Source organism: Phascolarctos cinereus, unplaced genomic scaffold (genome assembly GCF_003287225.1).
Source record: "Phascolarctos cinereus isolate Bilbo 61053 unplaced genomic scaffold, phaCin_HiC Scaffold_5;HRSCAF=322, whole genome shotgun sequence".
Classification (NCBI taxonomy): domain Eukaryota; kingdom Metazoa; phylum Chordata; class Mammalia; order Diprotodontia; family Phascolarctidae; genus Phascolarctos; species Phascolarctos cinereus.
Window position 1 is genome coordinate 299,251,659 of NW_027555958.1, and position 24,142 is coordinate 299,275,800.

Sequence of the window (24,142 nt, forward strand, 5' to 3'; positions counted from 1 at the left end):
GTCCATACACTTTTGGACCTGGTCGATGTGGGAATCTGTTTTGCTTCACCGTCTACATTTGTTATAAGGTTATTTTTTTCCCTGGGGGAGGTGGAAAGAGAAAATAAGTGGTTTTAAATTAAAAAAAGTCTTATGAAAACTGACCTTGGTCACCCTAAAATCAGCACCTGGAAATTTGTTGTTCCAGGAGTCTATTTTCTTCAGGAGGCTATTGTTTTTTGTCTGTTTTCCTTGTAACAGTAAAATGATGCTGATGGTGTTAAGAATTATCCTGCAGCCTTATCTCAAGGAACAAGAACTACAAATCTTGTTTTACTTCCAGTTATAAAATGGTCATGTTGGAGGGTCCTTCAAGATCACTAAGAGAACATCACCCTTTTATTTTGTAGGAGGAAACTGAGGAATAAAAATTAAGAAACCTTGTCTAACTATTGGTTTGACCCAACTAATGAAGATTTAAAATATAGGAACCTGCAAACCTTTGGTAACTGCGTGATGTGATATGGTCCATCTAGGGATTTTAAGATTATTCTCAGTGCCATCTCCTTCCCATTCCCTTCTATTTATAGCTGGCTCACCACTATCTACAAGATACCTTTAACCTACAGTTAGGACCATCTGCTCATTCCCACTGAAAACTTCAAGCACACAACCTTTGCTATTTGTCTTTTTGGGGCTACTACCTGATTTCCTTTGGACCAAACTTTGACGTGCTTGTCCCCTATGGACATGACTTCACAGCGTTTAGAAATTAATGGAATTTTAGGGAGCACATAATCCAGTCCCCTTATTTTACCAATGAGGATCTGAGAGTGAAGGCCTGAAAAAGTAATGCAACTCAGACAAAATGAAGAGAAGATCTACCTCAAACTCAGATTCTCTGGCACTAATTTGGTCCTCTTTCCACTCTTAGCACACTTTCTTCTTATTTAGAAGTTGGAGCTCACTTCTGGGAATGTCGTTTTAAAGTCTGAAGATCCTTTATTTCCAAACCTAATTTTTTTTTTTGCTAGGCAATGGGGTTGACTTGCCCAGGGTCACACAGTTAGTGAATGTTATGTGTCTGAGGGTGAATTTGAACTCAGGTCCTCTTGACTACAAGGTCGGAGCTCTATCCACTGTACCACCTCGCTGTCCCTCCCAAACCTAATCCTATTAGGGCCTTCTATTTAGGTTTCAGGGCATAAAATATCAGAATTTCCTATAATCAAAAGAATTCTGTTGTGATCCTAAAGATCTTGCCTTCCTTTTTCCAAAGAAAGAAGTTGAACTCAAGTTCCTTTCCTGTTTGAACGTTAGAGACTAGGAAAGTTGTGAGGTCCTTTAAGTTCCTTGCTCAGTGAACAGAAAAGAAAATCAAGGCATCAATTTCACATTGACATTTTTATTAACGCCAACAGTTTTTTTTAATTATTATTTTTTTTTAAAACAATAGCACAAAAATGTTTCAGGGAAGCAGTCTGACAGTTAATCTGATGACCTTCTGAAATAGTTAAGCCACACCAAATATGAATTCCTGTTAACAACACAACAACAAAAAAAAAACGGTGGGTGGGGGACAGGAAAGGGAAAAAGGGCAAAAAAAAAAACAAACCCAAATCCCAAAAAAAAACCCAACCCCCCCCAAAAAAAAAACCACAACTCAATTGGATTAGATGGGTGAGGTCTTGTTAGTAGAATACACTGTAGATGGAACAAAGGGTGGCAAGAGATTTATACTCTTACTTTTACCAGTTATCACTAAGGTACAGTTCAGCTCTTGCAAATCAGTTATTATCCACTTCACACATGCACAACAATTAACCAGGACAAGCTAATGCCACTTTGGCCATGAAGAGGTGCAACTGCTGGATCTGTCAGACAAGTAATAGCATGTTCTATAGAACAAATCCCTCCAGAAGGCCCAAATAAAACCCTTCATAGTTTTACTGCTGCATTTGCATGCAATTTAGGACTCTTGGGAAAAAAAAGAAAAAAAAGAGAAGGGGGGAGGGAGAATCACCTTAAAAAGAAAAGGAAATGTGAATCAGTTTCTCTTATTTAATGTGGCTATTAAAGATGTTTCCTTATTATTCCTTTACCTCTGAGAAGGACACCAAGAGGTAGGACCAAGAAGGAGGGAGAATTGGGTGTTTTGTTTTGTTTGTTTTTGCCAAGAGGTCACAAAGAAGGGAAGGAGGCGGAGAGAGACTACTATCCTTGGTTCTGATTGCGTTATGCAGGAAAATAAATCTCCCAGATATTATCCTTCTACCCCCCCCCCAAAAACACACTCGGAATTATGCACAGACTCAGACTATATCATACCAGCTATCTGCCTTTCATATTAACCGTTCCCCAAATGCACACTACCCTTGGCTCATAAGCTGTTTGCAGAGGCGTTAACCCATTCCTGCCGAGACACTTCACAAATTCCTCTTGACCCAGAAGCCTCTCAAATTTCCTTTCGTAGGGTTTTAAAAACAGAACATCTGCCATTAATATCATAGAAGTGTTAAATCCTTTTAACCACTGACAAGGCTTCAGGAAGTTTCACAGTTTCATTATGCTCTATTTTATTACTATCATATTTACATTTTTTTTTTTTGCTGAATTGATTTTTCCTTTTTTTTTTTTTAATAGAATTTAATTCTGGAGTGTGAGCAGGAACCAGTTAACTACATTCATTGTCCAACCCCCATTGGTTTGAGAAAAGACTCCAAATTCTTGGCATATGAATCAGCTGTAGGGTAGCTCCACCTTCTCCTTGCCAAGAGGCAGCAGGACAACAGTGGCTGCATGCTTGGGGGTTCACACTGTGGGTTGAGAGGCCTTTCGCTCCAGGAGGTACTGATGGATACTTTCGGCATCTCGTTTCAGCCAAGCAGCATTCAGCAGGATATTTTCACAGCACTGCTGGATGGTACGCTCTGCTGAGGGAGCTGGGTGGCTCTCGAAGAAAGCCTGTTGCAAAACAACCCAGAATGTGGGTGTTTATGTCATGCTTAATGAGCGTTTGAATTCAGAGGAAGAAAGCAACACTTTAAATAGTATTATGGAGGAAAAAATTAGCTAGCTTGCAAAACTGTCACAAGGCTTACTAATAAAAAATTACTACTAGAATCTTCATCCATTCTTTAGCTACTTCATTCCACACCACAAGGCTAAGAAAACATAAGCAAACTATTCAGAAAATTCAACATCAATTCTTCTCAAATAAAGTTTATGCAAAACAGCAATAAGGAAAAACTAATTCTCTTTTTCTTAAGCTCACTTTCTATATATGATGTCCCATAGGAGTGTTAGTTTGTAAATGACAAGAAACTTTGAATTTTGTCTGCACTTTTCTTTCAAGGAGCCCTAGATACTAATAATTTAGTACTTGTCATTCTGCAGTATTTTTCTTTCTGTACTCTGCAATGTGATTCAGGAGAAACATTATTTTCCACCAAATGCAGCTCTTTGTAAGCAAAACAAGGCAACTACTGAATAGCAAACATAACAATAGGGTAAGATTCTTCAATGAAGAGTATCCTAATGGAGTCAAACTAGGATTCTGAAAAACTAACTTTCTCCTACAGAGGTGAGTTATTTGTTCTTAAGGACCTCCTGTGTGTTAACCCCAGTTACCTGAAACAAACATATCCTTCAGGCAGTTTTCTTACATAGCTATCAGGCCTGAAAATCTTCCAATCCCCAGACTTTAGGACCATAAATTGAGAGCTGGAAGAAAAAGATCACCCAGTCCAATCTTCTCATTTAATAATTGAGGAAATTTGAACCCAGAGGGGTTAAGTGACAGCCAGGAATCCTAATCAGGTCCAGATTTATACTCACGATTAGTAAATTAGGTTAATACTGTCTGACAGACAAGAGAAGGCCCAACCCAAATATATTTGTTTCTAAATACTGAAAATGTTTGTTAATGGATTTAAAATATTTTTCTAGGTATAAACATCCAGTTTGGTACAGTAGAAAATGAAAAAGAGCCTCAAAAATAAGTTAGACACGACACACATGACAACACTGAGGTTGGAGGAGACAGCCCCAAAAGGTCAAATATACTTTGGAAGAGCATAAGGTGTAACTGCTACATGTACATTTGACCAGAAAGCTGTATGGAAATGGAGCTTACACATCACTGATTTCCCACTACTAGCAGCTGTAGGAAACTTCTGTGAACAGTGGGAACAGTAGTTCCTATAATTTTCAAGACTGCATATCAATCAAGATAACCAAAAACATAAAATCTAAGGAAGTGCTATCTTATGAAGAGTAAAATGGAAAAAAATGGGGGGGGGAGAATATATTACATGAAAGCTTGTAATTCCATTCCTTCTATTCAAATTCCATTCAAATGCTAGTTGCCTTAGATTTATACAATGAAAGGAGATACGGATATTAAGGAAAATAGAACACTGAGGTTTCCTCACCTAGCACTTAATTCCTATACCCAAGTTATACACAAATGATACTCTGTGTAGGAGTTCTAGGAGTGGATACTTCTTCAGGTGATCCCAGAAACTAACAATTTTAATGAAGAAAGGTTTCTTTGGACTTACAATGTGAATCAAGACACTTATTTTTGACACTTTGCAGTTACCCAAAAAGACTGAAGCAAAACCCAGATTTTAAAAATGTTCAATGATTAAGTGGCTAAGCAATGAAAGAGACAATGATCAATTTGGGCCTGCAACAAACATGCCAAAATCATCAGGTGCAGAGTCCACACTACAGAGGCAATGTCTTGCTTATCAAACCAGAAGGATGGATGAGAAGATAATCCTTTGGTAAGCATACTATTGTATCTAAATAAGACTTTAGCCATGTTCAATTAAGTCTCCAGAAAAGATGATGTTATCTCTAAATTTTCTTGATAACAGACAATCCAGGTTGGTCACCAAATGTCATGTTTCTTCAGATGAAGAATGACAAATATCTAGATGCCTGAAATAATCTAAGCCTGTTGCTGCCACTGAAATGCCAGGCTTTGCTAAGACAACTTAGCAAGAGCTATTAAAGATACATTTTTCATGTTAAAAAAGTTAAATTTAAAGTAGCATAGTTCTTACCTTAACTTCTCCGGCCATTTTATCAACTGCAAATCCTTCAACTGAAAGCTGAAAAGGGATAAAGAATGCATAATGTTTTAAATTTAACCCACATCAAAAAGAGAGCATTTCACATTTAACAGGCAGAAGATGGAAATAACTTTCTACATGTCTAAAAACAAATTATACTAACTCTCAGTGCCTTAATATGAGGATTGGGTGTTGGAGGGTGTGTGTGACATTTCGCATTAGACAAAAATAAATCACAGTTTTTTAAAAGAATGGTTTCTTTAGGGGCAGCTAGGTGGTGCAGTGGATACAGCTCTGGCCTTGGAGTCAGAAGACCTGAGTTCATTCAAATCTGGCCTCAGACATTTGACCCTTACTACCTGTGTGACCCTGGGCAAGTCAAAGAATGGTCTTTTTTGTGTGTTTAGAATATAAACTCCTAGAGAACATGGATTGAGTTTTGCAGGTCCTATACATTGTGAGGTATCTTAAAAACAAGCACAAATGATCATATGTACCTTTATTAGTCTTGATATTAAGAATCCTCCTTGGTAGCGATTATAAAGTTCTTCCCAGTTGTCTTTTATAAATTTCCAAGCAGCCTTCCTCCCCTGCTTGCTGCCTCCAGCTACCCCACCAATAACAGACACAGTATCTTGTGGACGTACCTCTTCCTGGAAAAAAAAATTAAAAGAAATCAAGGGTTTAGTCTTTCTAAACTCTCTGTAAAGTAATACTTAGATAGAATAAGTGGCTGAACACTAGTCCTCAAAGTTACCATTATTTAAGTAACTGACTATGTGGTATAGTGGAAAGAGAGATGGATTTAATAGTAAGGAAAGACTTAGATTTAAGATCTGCCTGAGATATACGTGACTTTGGGAAAATCACCTAACCCCTCTGGATCTCAGTTTTAACATGTGTAAAAAGGAGGAGATGGGACTTGATGACCTCCAAGTTCTATGAGCTCTAAAATCTAAGATCTGTGATCTAAATGAAGCCACTCAACTTATCTTAAGAAAAATCTGCACAGGGGCAGCTAGCTGGCGCAGTGGATACAGCACCGGCCCTGGAATAGGGAGGACCTCGGTTCAAATCACAGCCTTAGGCATATAACACTAGCTGTGTGGCTCTGGGCGGTCACTTAACTCCAAATGCCTGACCAAATAAATTTAAAAAAAAAAAGAAAAAAATTTGCACAAAGGAAAAGAGAACTCTATTAGACATGAGGATAGGGCATGAGAACAGCACAATAAACTAGATAATTTATCAAAATGCCTAGGGCTCAAAAGGGCAAGGGAAGGGCACAACAAACATCAGGCACAGAGTCCCCCAGAGAATGAAACATTCCTATGTAACCTTCCCTGAGAAGGAAGACTTAAAATAATGAGGCTGATGATCAGAAGGCCAAATTGGAGATACCTGCAACATATCAATAGACAACTAGTTTCAAAAGCAGTTTTCCAGTTAACTTACTGAAAGTGCAAAGGTGAGGACTTTTTGAATTAGTTCAGGTGGCGAAGTGGCCCCCAGGACTCGTTCAATTCTATTCTTTTCTTCTTGCATATCTGCTTCTTTGTGAAGCTACAGGGAGGAAGAGCAGGGTTTTAATTTCCTAGACCATGTTCTAATGCAATATAACTCAAACTTCAGCAATTATTAGCACTATTACAAAATATTTCACTGCCAGAATTTTGACTTATAACACCCCTTTTTGTCTGATCTAAGTAGAAAACCATGTATGCTTGCCCACTAGATGGCACCTATACACTAAATTATAGCACAGCTGGTACCCTCCTTCCCTCTTATTTCCCTATCACCAAGACAATACAGGCCTCATTCTGCCACCAAAGGTAGCAACAGAAGTTATTTATTTAAGCTAGGTACTTGGATAAATATGACTAATATACTTTGGGAACAGAACCAAGTAATTTTCACCATTTATTCTAATTACTACATGCATTATAGCTAATGAATGAATCCTGATCATCTATCTGCAAAGAGAAATAAGAACAAGCAAATTTTTTTTTTTTAGTTTTTAGTCAAAGCTTTTATCTTATTAGTACTCCTTAAAGCAGAGAGAGTTTTGATAGCTGGTATGAAATACAAACACATAGGTGATTTGTGCGGCCGCCACCTATACCAAAATTTCAAGTCGTCAAACTATTTATAAAATACACAAAACCTCTACCTTCTTCACTAGAAAGAACATCTTATCTTCAAAAGTAATTATGATAATGACTTTTCCTAAATTTGGAGCTAAACCTCAGAACCTCAAAGATTTCTAATTTTGAACTGTTCATTAACATTAACTTATTATTCATATTTGTTTTAATTATAATAACAAAATTGACAAAAGTGATACTTTATAACCACACAAGGAACTAGGAAATACAAGTATTACTATCCCCATTTGACAGAAGGAAATGGACTTAGAAAGGTAAGGTGACCTGGCAATGATCCCACAGTGTATCAAACATCAGAGACAAAATTTGAACTGGGGCTTTTTGTCTCCAAGTCCAAGGCTTTCTCCTACATCATGATGATATTGAATAAAATGAAAAAAAAAAAACATTTTAGGTCTTAGGTTCAGTAGAGACAAATTTGTAGCAATAAATTGGCAAGAAGTAAAAAGAATCTTTATTAAATCATTTGTGATATACAGCTAGGTGGCACAGTAGATAGAGCACTGGGCCTGGAATCAGGAAGACCTAAGTTCAAATCTGACCTCAATCATTTACTACCTGTGTGACCATGGGCAAGTCACTTAACCCTGTTTCAAGTTTCCTCATCTGTCAAATGAGCTAGAGAAGGAAATGGCAAACCACTGCAGTATCTCTGCCAAGAAAACCCAAAATAGGGTCACAAAGAGTCAGACATAACTGAAATGACTGAACAACAACAGTACTATTCTCTCATTGCCTTTTCATTGGAAGCTTACTCTTTCTGTAGGTGATATGTCCCTTGCCAATTACTTACAGTTGATTAAGAATAATGTGTAAGCCATTTCAAGGTCATAAAGCAGGAATGTGAACCCATTTCCACGTGTACTCACCTTTAGCATAATGTCTAATGTAGCACTATCACCATGCTTCAAAACAGTCAGATATACCTAAAAGTTAATAATTACAGAGAATTTAGTTAACTATAACTTACACTTTCAGATATTTTCAGACATGGTAAACTGACATGTCAAAAGAATAAAAAGGTTAGGGGCAGCTAGGTGGCGCAATGGATAGAGCTCCAGCCTTGGAGTCAGGAGGACTTGAGTTCAAATCTGGTCTCAGACACATAACTCACAACACTTACTAGCTGTGTGACCCTAGGCAAGTCACTTAACCCTAACTGCCCCCAGAAAAAGTAGAATTTAAATTTAAAAAAAAAAAGGTTTGAGTTGTTGCTACATGCAGTCAGTCAGCCATTTATTAAGCACTTATTAAGTGCCAAGCATGGTACTAAGCTCTGGTGATATAAAAAAAGGAGGCAAAAACAGTCCCTTCTTTCAAGAAGCTCACATTCTACAGGAAGGAACAACCTATATTTCATGCTTGACTCCTCACATCTTCCATATCTAATCTGTTGCTGAAGCCTGTTAATTTTACCTTTATAACATCTCTCAAAAAACCCTTTCTCTACTCTGCACCACCCTGGTAAAGACCCTCATGACCACACACCTAGACTACTGCACTGTCTAGCTGATTGTTTTCCCTGTCCTAAGTCTTTTCCCCATAGTAATCCATCCTCCACTCAGCTGCCACAGTGATCTTCCTTAAGCACAGCAACCAAACATAGCAACCTCCTATTTGATAAACACCAGTGGTTCCTTATCACTTCCAGGATCAAATATAATTCTGTTTGGCATTCAAAGCCCTTCAAAATCAGGCCCCTTCTTACCTTACCAATCTTCTTACGCTTTACTCCCTTCTATGTACTCTGCAATGAATGACACTGTTCCTTACACATGACACTCCAAATTCTGAAATCTGAGCCTTTTCACGTCACCTTCCTCATCTCTGCCTCCTGGTTTCCTTCAAGTATCAACTAAAGGCACACATTCTGTAAGAAGCCTTTCTCAATTCTCCTTAACCTTACTGCTTTCTTTCTGAGATTACCTCCATTTGTACATCTTGTCTATAAGTAGCTATTTGTATGTTGTGTTCCCCATCAGCCTATGAGTTACTTCTTAACAGCAGAGATTGGGTCCCCCCCCTTTCTTTTTAATCCACAATACCTGGCATATAGTAAGCACTTAATAAATGTTTGCTGATTTGATGCGACATAGGTCAACGTTAGTTACTATGAAGGAAAGAAAGAACTTTTAAACCAAATGAAGGACGGTCAGAATTGGACAGAATACTCTGTTAATTAAAACAACATAATACAGAAACATACAGGACTCCTCAGATCAGCAGAAAGAATCTGTTTCCCATCTACATGGTCCTTAAACCGACGACGAGCTTCTTCTAATGTTGGCTTATGTCCTGATTTTCCTAGTTTGCCTAGAACCAAACCTCTCAGGAGTGCATCTAGATGACCTGTGGAGGAATGAGAAAGAATTGTGACTGTAGTTAAACAGGATTCTTTAAAATCTGTAGCTACTTGAACTTCATACAACTATTTCCACATTATCGAAGGATCAGAGAATGGTTTTACTACACAGCAAAAAGCAGTTCTCTGATCCAGGAAATAAGTAAGCCTTTCATTTATCATCATTTAAAAATGGTATAATATGCCTCGTATTGATGGTGACAAGAAAATACCTTTGGAAGATCCCAGATCCAGAAATCCAGTGATTCTGAATCCTTGTAGGTCATCAGCCAAAACCCATTCCTCAACTCTACTTCCCCAATGCCTTATTATTATTTTCCCCTCAATGCATTTCCCCCTACAAAGTCCCAAATACACACTACCCATACCCTTCCACAATGCCCTCTGGAATGCACACTCCATTGGCAACAAAGTTATTTTCATCGTAAAAATTTTCCTTTCTCACTTTTCATCTTCTGGCTCACTTGAGATCCAGCTCCTTCCTCCTGACGACAGAGCCTCCCCAGCCACACTTTCCAGTAATGGCTCACTGGACAAAGTGGGGGAACTGGAATATATACTCTTTACTAACACTTCAGGCTCTTCCCCATCACCGATTGCTGTTCAGTCATTTCAGCCATGTCTGGATCTTCATGAACCCATTTCTTTTCTTCTCTAGCTCACTTTACAGATGAGGAACTGAGGCAAACAGGGTTAAATTACTTGCCCAGGGTCATATAGCTAGTAAGTGTCTGAGGCCAGATTTGAACTAATGAAGATGAGTCTAGTGCTCTATCTACTGGGCCACCTAGCTGCCCCCATCACTATTACTATTTAGTAATGTCTTCTCCTTGAGGTCCATTTACAATCCACATCTACTACCCAATCAAAATCTTAGTAGCTCTGGTCTACGTTTTTCCTTTCAGTACCTGGTTTGCAATCTTTCTATTTTCCTCAACTCTGCCCTCATACGAGGGTACCTGAACATAAATACTGATACTCACTCAAATATTCTAATCTCAGATTCCTTGGCCTTCTCATTTCCCATGACCTACTCTTTCACCCAACCTCAGCCATGAAGATGATCATACTCTTGATCTTGCTATCATTCACAATATAACACCTCCATATGTACACAAATTCTGAAATTCCTGTATTCTGTCACAATCAATTGGCTTTCCATTTCTTCTGCCTTCCAATATCAAACCATACAGGGGACCTCCAATCTCTTGACCTGTTGGTTCTATCCTACTGCACTAGCCACAGTCTCCTCCTTCCCTGATTTTTGACCCCTTGGTGCTGAACTCTACACTATCTTACTGAATACCTTTTCCTCTTATATCAGTGATTTTTTGTTCCTGTCCGATCATTCTCACTATCTGCTACCTTCACTCCTATACACATGCTGCTCAACAATGACGGAGAAAACTACACAACTGCTTTTGACTGGGTCCACTACAATTTTATGCTGCATAACTCAATTGGATCCTCATTGCTTCCAGGCAATCAATCAACTTACTATCCCATTCATACTAGCAGCAGTTCCAAGACTTTTCAATCCTCTTCAAACCTCCCATGGCTCGCCCTGACCCCACCCTCTCAGCTGAGAAACTTGTTTAATATTTTACTGAAAAAACTGAGACCATTCACCAAGAGCTCTCTCTTCTCTCTTCCTCCTCCTCATCTCAAATCACTATGTCTTCTGCCACTATCTCCTCCTTACCCTTTTCATATGAAGAGGTTGCCCTTCTTGCCAAGTTTAATGTCTCTATATGTAAGTTTCATCCCAACTTCTCCAACAGACTGCCTACTCTATCATCCTATTGTCTCACTTATCTATAATCTCTTCATATCTACTGTCTGCTTCCTTATTGCCTAAAAACATGTCTATATCTTCCTCATCATCAAAAACCCTTCACTTACTACTAAAAAATTATTTTTTATAGAGTTAGAAAAAATAGTAACAAGATTCATTTGGAATAACAAAAGGTCCAGAATATCAAGGGAACTAATGAAAAGAAATGCAAGGGAAGGTGGCCTAGCCATTCCAGATCTTAAATTGTATTATAAAGCAGCAATCATCAAAACTGCTTGGTACTGGCTAAGAAATAGAGCGGTGGATCAATGGAATACGTTAAGTATGCAAGATACAGTAGTCTATTATTTGATGGTATGGTATGGTAATGACTATGGTAATCTATTATTTGATAAACCCAAAGACCCCAGCTTCTGGGATAAGAACTCACTCTGACAAAAACTGCTGGGAAAACTGGAAAAGAGTATGGCACAAACTAGGCATAGATCAAAATCTCACACCATATACCAAAATAAGTCAAAATGTGTTCATGATTTACATATAAAGGCTGATACTATTAAAAAAAACTGGGAGAGCAAGGAATAGTTTACCTGTTAGACTTACGGAGAACAGAAGAATTCATGACCAAACGGGAGATAGAGAACATTATGAAATGTAAAATGGATAACTTTGATTACATTAAATTGAAGTTTTTGCACAAAGTCAATGCAACCAAGATTAGAAGGAAGGTAGAAAATTGGGAAAGAATTTTTACCACCAGTCTCTCTGATAAGGGCCTCATTTCTAAAATACTTAGAGAATAAAGCCAAATTTATAAGAATACAAGTCATTTCCCAACTGATAAATGGTCACAGGATATGAACAGGTTGTTCTCAGATGAAGAAATTAAAGCCATCTATAATCACATAAAAAAATGCTCTAAATCACTATTGATTATAGAAATGCAAATCAAAACAACTCTGAGGTACCACATCACACCTATCAGATTGGCCAACATGACAAAACAGGAAAATGATCAATGTTGGAGAAGATGTGGGAAAATTGGAATACTAATGCCATTGTTGGTAGAGTTGTGAAATGATCCAACCATTTTGGACAGCAATTTGGAACTATGCCCAAAGGGCTATAAAATTGTACATACCCTTTGACCCAGCAATAGCATTTCTAATATCCCAGAGAGAACATACAAATGGGAAAAGGATCTACATGTACAAAAATATTTATAACAGCTCTTTCTGTGCTGGCAAAGAACTGGAAATTGAGGGGATGCCCATCAGTTGGGGAATGGCTGAACAAGTCTTTTTCCAGTGACACCGGCCTCTTTGCTGTTCCTCAAAGAAGATACTCTTATTTCTCAGCTAAGCATTTTCACTGGTTGTCCCCTACGCCTGGAATACTGTTCTCCCTCATCTCCATTTTGAATATTCTCAGGCTTCCTCCAAGTTATAGTTAAAATGCCAACCTTCTACAGGAAATCTTTCTCTATCCTTCTTAATCCTAGTACCTTCTCTCTGTTGATTATTTCCTATTTATCCTGTATATAGCTTGTTTGTACATGACTGCATGTTGTCTTCTCTATTAGAATGTGAGCCCTTCAAAGGCAGGAACTATCTTTTGCCTTTGTATCCCTAATGCTTAGGACTATGCCTGGGACATAGAAGGTGCTTAATGACTGAGTGACAGACAGATCCATCAAAGTAAGAAAGTAATTTTACTTTAGATGTTTGCAACTATCAGCAGGGCAATAGGTGCTTTTGCTCTGGATCCATGCTATAAAGAAATCTGCTTTGGTACTAATGAAAAAATAACTAATTGGAAATATCTCAAAAGAGGAAGTATGAAATGATGTGTTTGGTAAGCTAAAAACTATCTAATCTGAAGTAAAATCACAAAGAACATCTATCTGAATTTAATTAGTGCTTCAATTTGATGATGTTTTCATTGTTTAGGTCGTCTCTTATCAAAACCATTAAGGCATACACTAAGTCATTCAGTTATGTCCAAGGCACCTAATAAGAGTCTGTACACCTGGGATCAATATGTTCCATGTGCAACAAATAAAAACCTCCAGATTACTTCACCATATCCAGAGAACTTAAGCAGATATCTGTGGTAAAGAAACATGTGACTTGCTTTTTTCTTCTAAGCACATTGTTGCAAAGGTTCTCACAAAGAAGGGTCCTGACTTAAAATTCTGGCTCTGTAAAGGATGTGCTATGGCACACAAAGTTGTCCAAGTGTGTTCTTGGTTCTCTTATTAGTAACATCAGTTTTCTTACATCCCAAGGATAGGTAAGGAGCTTAAAGTGTTGTATGTGATCATTATGGAAGAAAGGTCATAGACATAATAGATATAGAGCTGGGAAGAACCTCAGAGGTCATCCAGTTTAACTCTCTTCATAAAGATGAGGAAACTGAGACACAGAAAGATTTAAGTGATATACCCACTGTCAAAGAAGTATTAACTAGCAGAGATGGGATTTAAAATGAAGACTTCTCTCTCCAAATCCAAAATTCATTCCATCATATCATTAAATTTCAAGTAATATTACTACTTACAAGAAAGTTAATTTCCTTAGTCATCAGCATATGATAAAAAAAAGTCAATCCAAAACAAACACATTTTCATTTCTACCTCTTAAATTAAAAAGAAATATGATAAAATTCCAGCAATAGTTTATAGCAAGACAGAAAAAAGTTGAAAGGAATCAATCAAGACAATGATCTGCTTATCAGGGCCTGATAGGAAGTGGTGCCAATAAAATAAGCATATATTTCAGATGTGGGTATGGGTCTATGGATCTCTGTCCCTGTCTTCTACACAGTGCATTTAGCAGCTAATTTAGACAATATTCCATGTAACGTCCAAAGAGAAGAATGATAGGAATAGGAACTTTTGACATTAAATACTGATTAATATCATTCAAGGCTTAAAAACTACATTAATGCTGTCACTATATCAACTCACCAATCTTAATTCTGAAATACATAAGTATATGTCCCCTTACCCTCTCCAGGTTTAGGATCCCAGCCCAGCCTCTCCCCTATGGGTGAAAAGACATCTTTCACAAATAGCTGGATTTCCTCATAGAAGTCTGTGTGGGACAAGAGAGTTGAGAGAATCCCCAGGTTACAGCTCAGGTCGCTCCAGACAGTATAATTGGGCTCATTCACAAAAGCCTCCATGACTTTTAGAACATCTACAGTGCTAATGATTCCAGCTCGAGCCTGGGAGAGAAAAAATTGAAATTAACCTAATCTCCAAATAGAATTATAACACACAGATACACAAACAAGTTCAACATTATCTATTCTTACAAAATGTCTATCTCTGGAATTTGAAGTAAATGATACAACATGAGTTCAGAAGAGCACTTGTTAGAATAAAAATCCTACTATAGTAATATAAGACAGTGTTCTAAAAAATAAGCAAAACTATTCTAACTAATCCAGCTGTTTAGGGTGAAAGAAAACTGATCAGTTTCTTGATTCTATTAAGTTTCTGGGGCCTTTACTTTTTAACAGAGGCTCTTTCAAAGGTAGGCCATCCAAACTGTGTCAATTTTACCTTGTCCTTTACAAATTTGAGAATAAAGTTGACTGAAAGGCACTAAAGCACTCAGAACTCTTTCAAACTCTTGTGTGTACCAACAAGTGGAATTAGGAAAAACCCAATTTCTATTCTAACAATCAACTACACAAAGAGCCTATTCTGTTGAAAGGATGAATCTGCCACTGGAATCAGCAGATTTGAGGTTTTAGACTTCAACGCTAACCTATGTTTATACAAAACAGGAATCCAAAACCAGTTACATCAGCAGGAAGCAGTGAAACTTCAAGATCCAAATTAAAGGAAACTTCATGCTCAGTCTTATAATTATTACAGGTATCCAGAATTATCTAGACTGCCAAATGCACCCAGAAATTATCTAACACATGCCTGACTACTAAACTAAATATCTCACAAATTCAAATGTTATTTGGCACAGGACTTGGGGGAAAAAAAGCATTATTAGGAGAAATCACCCTAAGATTCCCACAAGCAAGAGCTATAGCTTCTATTTAGTAAGCAATTCTGAACAGTGTTTTTTAAAATCTCAGTAGGAAAAGCTTTTCATCTATTGAAATAGATTTTCTATTAAAACTAAAAGGATTAATCTGTTAAAACTAAAGGAGAAGAACCTACAAGAAAACAACTAAATACAGTTGCAGAATACTAGCTTACATTGATGACAAAAAATTGTTTCTGAGGGAATTGTGCAAGTTCATTTGCATTACACTAATTAATCGCCACCTGCATGCCATAACCACAAAGTTCTTCCACCTTTAGGAAGAGCCAAGTCCTTTGAACTGTAAGTATATTATTAATCAAATAATCTAATTAGAGCAAAATCCCTCAACCAACAAGGCCTATCATATTATGAAAGGAGGAGGTACTCACCAAAGAAAAAAGATCATTCTGTAACCCAAGTCGGTCCACAGGGGGTAGGGAAAGGTCTCGTATGCCTGGCAATAAACTCTCCAACATAGCAGAACTGTACTGAGTCCGATAAAATCCAACTGTTCCTAGGTTTAACTGGGAAAAAAAAATGAAAACAAAATACCCAACACACACATGCATGCATGCATGCACATGTACACACATACACATGCCAAGCCAACTTTTAGCCCTAGAAATTTCACATTTATATGGAAAGGTAGCATGGCAGAGTGGGTGGGAGCTAGCCCTGGAGTCCAGAAGACCTTGTTTCTAATCCTGCTTCTGACATACTGGCTACTGGACCCTGAACCAGTCATTTAAATTTCTTAAGCCTCATTTTCCTTGCATATAAAACAGAAGAGTCAGACTCAATGACCCCTAAGGTCATTTCCAGTTCTCTATGATCCTATGGATAGAATTCCAAATTTCAATCATTATAAACAGTGTTAAACATCTGAGTTAATTTAACTAAGATTATATGCTGCTGATCTTAAATGCTTTACTGAGGTTATCATCTCCTTAAAATGAAAAGTCACGCTTGCAAAACTGTAACTGCCTCAAATGATTTACTGCACCTGGTGGTAAGGGAATACTTTACTTCCAAAAAGGTTATTGAACATTTAGGAATAATCTCCAGTAACAATTTTCTGCTCTAAGGTCCTCTTTTCCCTTGTATTATGGAGGTTTACTGGGATTAAAAGGGAATTCTCTAAATCAGTAGTTCCTAACTTGAGGTCCACAGATAATTTTCAGAGGTCTGTGAACTTGCATACGGAAAAAATACATCTTTATTTTTAAATATAATTGGTTTTCTTTGTTACCAATATATTTTATTTACATATTTTAAAACATTCTGAGGGAGTCCATAGGTTTCAACAAGGTCAATAACAAAGTCAATGATACAAAAAGGTTAAAAACTCCTACTTCAGATAAAATTTACTAGATAATTCCTAATTTCATTTTTAAGGTTATGAATGATATAGTATTATATCCCTTTGATCGAAATTATTTGGCAAAATCCCAGTGGAGGCCTTCTGAGGTGAACAGATGGATACCTTACAGAATACTAGAGCTTAAAAGCTGTTTGAAACGCTCCTGCTGTCCTTATTAGACAAAGTGGCTCAAGCCGTGCCCTGCCTAAGGTTACATACTAACAAATGGCAAAACTACCTTTAAGACGGGGATGAGATGGTCATGGCTTCCACCAAGACAAAGACTGATAGTTTACTTTGTTATTTGTTTCAATTACAGAATACCCATTGTCCTACCACCACTGCCATATGCTACCACCAGAAGGGAGGAAGGAACAAATGAGAAAGAAGAAAATAGGGATTTCTACTTGGAAATGATAGATTCAAATTCAAAGCTGACATTTTTGAGCTCTAAGGCTGAAGATAGACAAACTACTGCTTTTAACCTCAGAAACTACCTAGTAATTGTTTCAATCTCAATGAGGGCAAATAATCCCTCAATGAGAAGACTAATCCACATGATAACCCAAAAACATGTCCTTCAGGGATATAGATCTCTCATTCTTTCTACGTTATTTTATACAATGCCGATCCTAAATGCAGTGCTTTTATCTTTGTATGAAATTAACTCCAATATTCCACAGAAATAAGGAATCAGAAAAGCAAAATCCTGACGTAAACCCCCAATCTTGATCTTCCTGTCATGCTACCCACTAGAAGACAGAAGCAGTTCATAAATAAAAGTTAACATCCTGGAAACAAAAAAATTATATGCAAAAACAAAATGAGGCATTTTCCCATTCACAGATAAAGATTTGACAGAAACACTTAAGAGCAAAACTCTACAGCCTAAAAAACAACAACAAAAAAACAGTATTCTCTCTTCCCAGGATGGATTTTAGTTAAGCAGTAGTTGCTATGGGGATATACAAAAAGCTGTTCACAGTTCAATTCAAAAGCTATTCTGGATATGCTGATAGGACCACTTGATTTGTCATGCCTAGACTTGTAAAACAATATAGGTTGTATTATCTGAGATCTTTTTTAGAAGAAAATCCTTGGAAAACGAAATCCTGGTCTAAGTCAAACGACTACAAGGCAAAATTAGTTTATAGAACTCAAAAAATAAGAGAAAGAAAGGAAACAGCTCTATCTGGAGCTAGAAAGTAGATGACTATTAAATGGAATAAAAGTGCTACAAATAGAACTAACCTTTACCCACTGGTCTGGTTTAACATTTTTCAAAACCACACTCATCTCTGGTTTCTCCATCAAAATTTTCAGTTTGGCTTCATTAGGTTCGTCACTGGTAGAAATTGTTATAGGAACCATCCACTGGGGACAATCCTCTCCTAAGCAAGACGATGACAAAAAAGATACTTTGAGGAAACAGGAGATCTATTTTCATAACCAAGACCTAATTCTACATATAGGTGAGTAATGGCTCATTTAAAGGAGTGTATCTATTCCTTAGGTTTCCAGATTATCATCAGTGCAAAAGAACAATCCAGTGATAGCCTAATTCCCTGAAAGACTGATTCACCTTGTAAAGCTGGGAAAGAGCTTACTCAATAGTCGTATTCAACAGTTATTTTAACTCAATTTTTCCTCCCCTGTCCCACTAAACTCTCTATAACTATAAAAATGACAAAAGTTCAGGGATTTAAATGTTATCCCTGATGGATGCACTAATTCTCCAAATGAAGGAAAGGATAGACCCAGGTGGACAAAATCACAGAAACTTAGTTGGAAGGGTCCCCCAAACTGATTATGTAATGTTCCCTGATATGGATCAACAGAAAAATTCTGGAACAGATAAAGTAATCAGATCATACATACTTACATATTTAGAAAAGGAAATCAGGAGCAAGGAACAGGTTGGCCCAAGAACAAGCCATGCCAAATTAACTTCATTTCTTTTTTCTTTTTTTTTTAAGGACAATAAAAAAGCAGATCAAAGAAATGAAATAATAGTGAACACAATAAATCTAGATTTCAGAAAGGCATTTGGTAAAATCTTTCATGATATCTTTGTGGACAAAATTAAAGAATATGGGCTGTATAAAAGAAAATTAGGTGGATTTACAGAGCTCACTAAATGACCAAATTCAAAGTATGTTGATGTATACCTGAGAGAAGCTCTTTAGTGGTATGACACTAGGCTCTGGCCTCAGTTCTGTTCTGGTCAACATTTTATCAATGACATGGATAAAGCATAGACTGCATGCTATCAAATTTGTGAACAAAGCCAGGAGGAATAGATAATAGAATGGATGGTAAAATTAAGATAAAAAAAGATCTGGAAAGGCTAGAACAATGGGCCAAAACTAGTAAGATGAAATTTAATAGGACCCAATGCAAAATCCTTCATGTGGGTTAAAAATTTTGCTTGCTTAAGTATCACAGCATGGTGAGATCTGGCATAACTATTCCAAAAGGATTAGGAGTCAACAGTGTAACGTGGCTGTACTAATAGAAGCAGAGCATCCAGAACAAGGTCCTGTTTAAAATAACAGTCACACTCCACTTTGCACTGACCAGACAACAGCCAGGGGAGTACTATGCTCAGTTTTGTATGCAAAATTTAAAGAGGGGTATTGAAAAATGTAATATTATTTTTAAGAGGAAAATCAAGGTGATGATCTAAAAATTATGCTATAGAAGGGAACAGTTGAAGGAAATGGAGATATTTACTTAGTTTAGTGAATAGGAAAATAAGAAATTCCACAACTGTCTACAAATATCTGAAAGTATGTAGGGGGAAAAAAAGAGAAGGTTTAATTTTGTTTGTTTGTTTTTGTAGGCAATGGGGTTAAGTGATTTGCCCAAGGTCACACAGCTAGTGTCAAGTGCCTGAGGCCAAATTTGAACTCAGGTCCTCCTGACTCCAGGGTCAGTGCTCTATCCACTGCACTACCTAGCTGCCTCAGGGGGCTTAATTTTTGCAGCTCCAGAAAATTCTATAAAACAAAACCTGAGTTCAATATGGGATAAAGGTTTCCAAAAATTGAAAAGTCTACCTCATCAGACAGTGAGTTTTCCATTATTGGATGTATGCAAGCAGAAGAAGAATAACTACTTGTTACACAGCATTTCTACATATGGTATAAAGTTGGGCTGGATCACTTCTAAGATATCTCCCACAAGGCATTTGAGAACAAAAATTTGAAATTTTTCTAGCCTGCCATTCGTTTCTATATGGACAGTCAAAATTTCAGAAAGATACAAGGGTGTGCATGCGCACACGTGTAAACATACACACATCACTATTTGCTTTCAATTTTTACTACCAAGAAGGCACACTCACGAAGCAAATCTTTTATTGAGTCGACAAAACAGATCCTGCACTAAGGTACCAGTTAAAAAGACATAGTATATAATATACAGAGTGATTTTAATGAGATTTTTGTTTCTGTAAGCTTAACCACAAACAATTCAATTCATTTTGTAAAAAAGGATTTGGAATTTTTATCTTGAATGTTAATCTCTTTCAGCCAACAAGTCTAAAAATTTAATTCAATCCTATAAAGAACCAGTAAACTTCAAATGAGACACCTATTTGTATATTAAGTTATATGCTTTAAACAAGGTAAGTTACCAGAGGAAATAATTTCTTCTGAGTTATATTTTTAAATCATTTCCTTTGCTTTCTAAAGAGAAATTTAAGTAACAAAACAAAACAAAAAAACCCAAACTATACATATATACATTTATATACACATATGTCTGTATAAGATGGGGAAAAAATGGCATATAGCATGGGAATGAAAATAAACAGCCCATTACATGCATTACATAGAATGTCTCAAGTATGTAAAAACATCTCTCCATAGATGTCTCCATTGTCCTTCAGTCCTTCCAACCTTTGATCCCACAATTCCATGGAAAGGAGGAAAGCCATGAGAACACTCCACGCTATGTCCCACCTTTTTTTTTTTAAATTTCTAAATCCAGAAATTTATTTTAACCCTCTAACTCTACCAGAATCTCAGGGAGGTGAAATCAGCATATACACAAAAATCATTTTCATTCCTTCTTCTAAATAAGTCTTCCCTCACCAAAGACCTATAGCAATAAAGACTGTTATAGTCCACATGGAGTGCAGTCTGTAGTTTTGTCCCAAGTCCCCTTCCACAGCAATAGGTGAATGACAAGTTTCATTCCTCAAACCAAGCTAAATTAAAATGCACACTCATTCATATTTAATCTATTATTATATATTAATTTTGATGTCATTCTTTTAAAAAGGAAATACATTGATGTAAAGAAGTATTTCTTGTTAGCTGACAAACTGCTGGTACCACACACATTAGGCTATACTGATTAGCATCTACTTTTCATCAGCTTACCACTATATGGTCCACTGGCAGAGAATTTCCTTTGGGACAACTTCAGCACTCTGTCATCTTCTACCTAAAATGCAAAACAAAGGCTATAGTAGTATTAACAGATTTTTTTTGCAATATTTCTGTGAAAAAGCACATTGTAATGCTAGCTCAACACACAGCCCTAAAAAGTACAATGTGCACTCAATATTTAATGGCAATGAAAATGCTATGTAAAAACAGAATATCCACAAACACATAAACTATGGTGTGCAAAGTACTTTTGCTAAATGCTGGGCATACAAAAGAAAAAAACGATGCAGTCACATCACAGGACCAGAGAGAAGTCTGATACAAGTACAGGTGTGATCATGCCAGTGGACAGAATCAGACAAAGCACTCTAGGAAAACTGCAGGAGGGAGAAAATGCTTTGTGCTTTGTTCTTGAGAGATCAAGACAGGCTTTATTGAGGTGGCAAATGAACTGACTTTGGAAAGAAAAGGATTCTGAAAAGCAGAGAAGGGGAAGGAATACATTCCAGTTATGGAGAATGGCTTGCACAAACGCAAACAGGCAGGAAATGAACTACTGATTAGATCGTGTAAGCTGAGTAATGAGAAACAGGGCTGGATAGACAGATTAGATCCAGATTTTAGAAGGCCTCAAAGAGTTTGGATTTTATCCTACAGACAAAAGGGAGGCACAAAAGGGAGGCACTAAAGGTTTCTGTGTAGCAGAATGAGCCATTAGGAAGATTATTTTGGCAGCTGCATGAAGGATGGAAAAGAATCAAATCAAGAAGACTAAACAGGGAAGCAGCTAGGCAGCACAGTAGATAGAGCACCGGCCCTGGAGTCAGGAGGACCTGAGTTCAAATCCGACCTCAGAACAAACAATTCACACTTATTAGCAGTGTAATCCTGAGCAAGTTACTTAACTCCAATTGCCCCCCCCCAAAAGAACTAAATGGGGGAGCAGCTAGGTGGTGCAGTGGATACAGCAATGGCCTTTGAGCCATGAGGACCCGAGATCAAATTCAGCCTCAGACTTGACACTTACTAGCTGTGTGACCCTAGGCAAGCCACGTAACCCCAACTGTAACTTCAGCTATAACAAAAAAATAAAATCGACATAGGAAACTGTTATAGTAGTCAAGGCAAGAGTCAAGGATATCTTAAACTAAAATGGGCATTTGAGTAGAGGAGGGGTAAAATTTGCTATAACAGGAGTAGATTTACTGGATATGGGTTAAGGAAATATCAAAGATGACACCAATGTGTCAAGCTAGGGCTATTTGGAGGATGGTGGTACAATTTACCGACACAGAGAAATCAGAAGAGGAGTGTTTTAGAGGAAAGATGAGTTTAATTTTGAATTGAATCTGATGTATAAGACAGACAGCCAGTTGGAAAAGTCTAGACAGTTGAAAATATGTAACTAGAGTTTAGGGGAAAGACACACACACACACACACACACACACACACACATATCATGTCACCTCACCTGCATAGAGCTAATTAAATTGATGGAAACAGATGAAACCACAAAGGGATAAAGCACACACAGAGCAGAATGCCTGTGATAGAGCCTTTAAGGATAAACATATTTAGGAAGCAAGAAAAAGATGAACCAGAGAAGGAGACTGAGAGGTATTAAGTCAGGAAGAAAAACAATAGAGAGAAGTGTCATAGATGCCAAGGAAGGAGAGATTACCAAAGGAAAATGGAAGCTAATGATTTCATGAGACATCAAGAAACAAGTCAAAAGAATGAAAAAATAAAAGAAAACGTGAACTATATCTCATTGGAAAAACAAATGACCCAGGGGCAGCTAGGTGGCGCAATGGATAGAGCACCTGCCCTAGAGTCAGGAGGACTCACCAGAAATAGTACAAAGAGGGAAGAACATATATACACACTCAGCTGGGTATAGAAATCTATATTCCCAAACAGAGAAACAGGAAGGGAAAGCAATAAGAGACGCTGCTGTGCAAGGAATTGGGGAGAAATGATAAAATGTAGGACAGATTAAGGGAGACAATGAAGCAAAACAGAATTTGGGGAGGGAAAGGATAAAAAGAAAGAATAACAAAATGAAGAAAATAGGATGGAGGAACATGCAGTCAGGAATCATAACTGTGAATGTGATGAGCTCACCCACAAACAGAAGTAGATACCAGAATGGATTAGAAACTAACCATTCTGGAGAACAATTTGGGACTATGTCCAAAGGGCTATAAAACTATGCATGCCTTTTGACTCAACAGTACCACCACTAGGTCTGCACCCCAAAGAAATTGTTTTTAAAAAGAAAAAGGCCCTAAACACACAAAAATATTTATAGCTCCTCTTTTTGTGGTGGCAAAGAATTGAAAATTGAGGGAATGCTCATCAATTGGGGAATGGCTGAACAAGCTGTGGCATATGCTTGCGCTCTAAGAAATGACGGCAGTTATGGTTCCTCTTATGGGTTCTAAATTATAGTAGGAATGTACATGTAGAACTTGTATCAGATTTCACGCCGTCTTGGGGAGGGAGGCGGGGAAGGGAGGAGGAGAAAATTTAAAACTCAAAAGCTTTTAGAAGTAAAAACTAAAAATAAATTTAGTAAAGAAAAAAAAAAGAAATGGCAGTGGTTTCAGAAAAAACATGGCAAGACCTATATGAACTGATGCAAAATGAAGTGAGAAGGACCTGAAGATCAGTAACAGCAATGTTGTAATGATGATCAACTATGAAAGATCTGGCTACTCTGATCAATACAATGATCTAAGACAATCCCAAAGGACTCATGATGAAAAAATGCTTTCCAACCTCCAGAGAGAGAACTAATGAACTATGTATGACTGCAAATTGAAATACAATTTTTTTGCTTTATTTTTTTCCAATAGGGATAACACGGAAACATTTTGCATGATTTCATATGTATAACTGATGTAATTCTGCTTGCTTTCTCAGTGGATGGGGGAAGTAGGAGAGAGAG

The 24,142-nt window shown here is 37.3% G+C and overlaps 1 protein-coding gene across 1 annotated transcript in view; it reads right to left on the reverse strand.

Moving 5' to 3' along the window:
• Positions 1 to 1,364: 1,364 nt before the first annotated feature.
• The window catches only part of NPEPPS (aminopeptidase puromycin sensitive), an 80,799-nt gene continuing 58,021 nt past the window's right edge, over positions 1,365 to 24,142 (reverse strand). The window contains 10 exon segments of the mRNA XM_020997378.2: positions 1,365 to 2,943; positions 5,052 to 5,099; positions 5,558 to 5,713; positions 6,516 to 6,623; positions 8,095 to 8,151; positions 9,432 to 9,574; positions 14,391 to 14,610; positions 15,824 to 15,958; positions 18,046 to 18,185; positions 21,183 to 21,246. Of these exon segments, the coding sequence (XP_020853037.2) occupies positions 2,791 to 2,943; positions 5,052 to 5,099; positions 5,558 to 5,713; positions 6,516 to 6,623; positions 8,095 to 8,151; positions 9,432 to 9,574; positions 14,391 to 14,610; positions 15,824 to 15,958; positions 18,046 to 18,185; positions 21,183 to 21,246 (1,224 nt within the window). The 3' untranslated portion in view covers positions 1,365 to 2,790.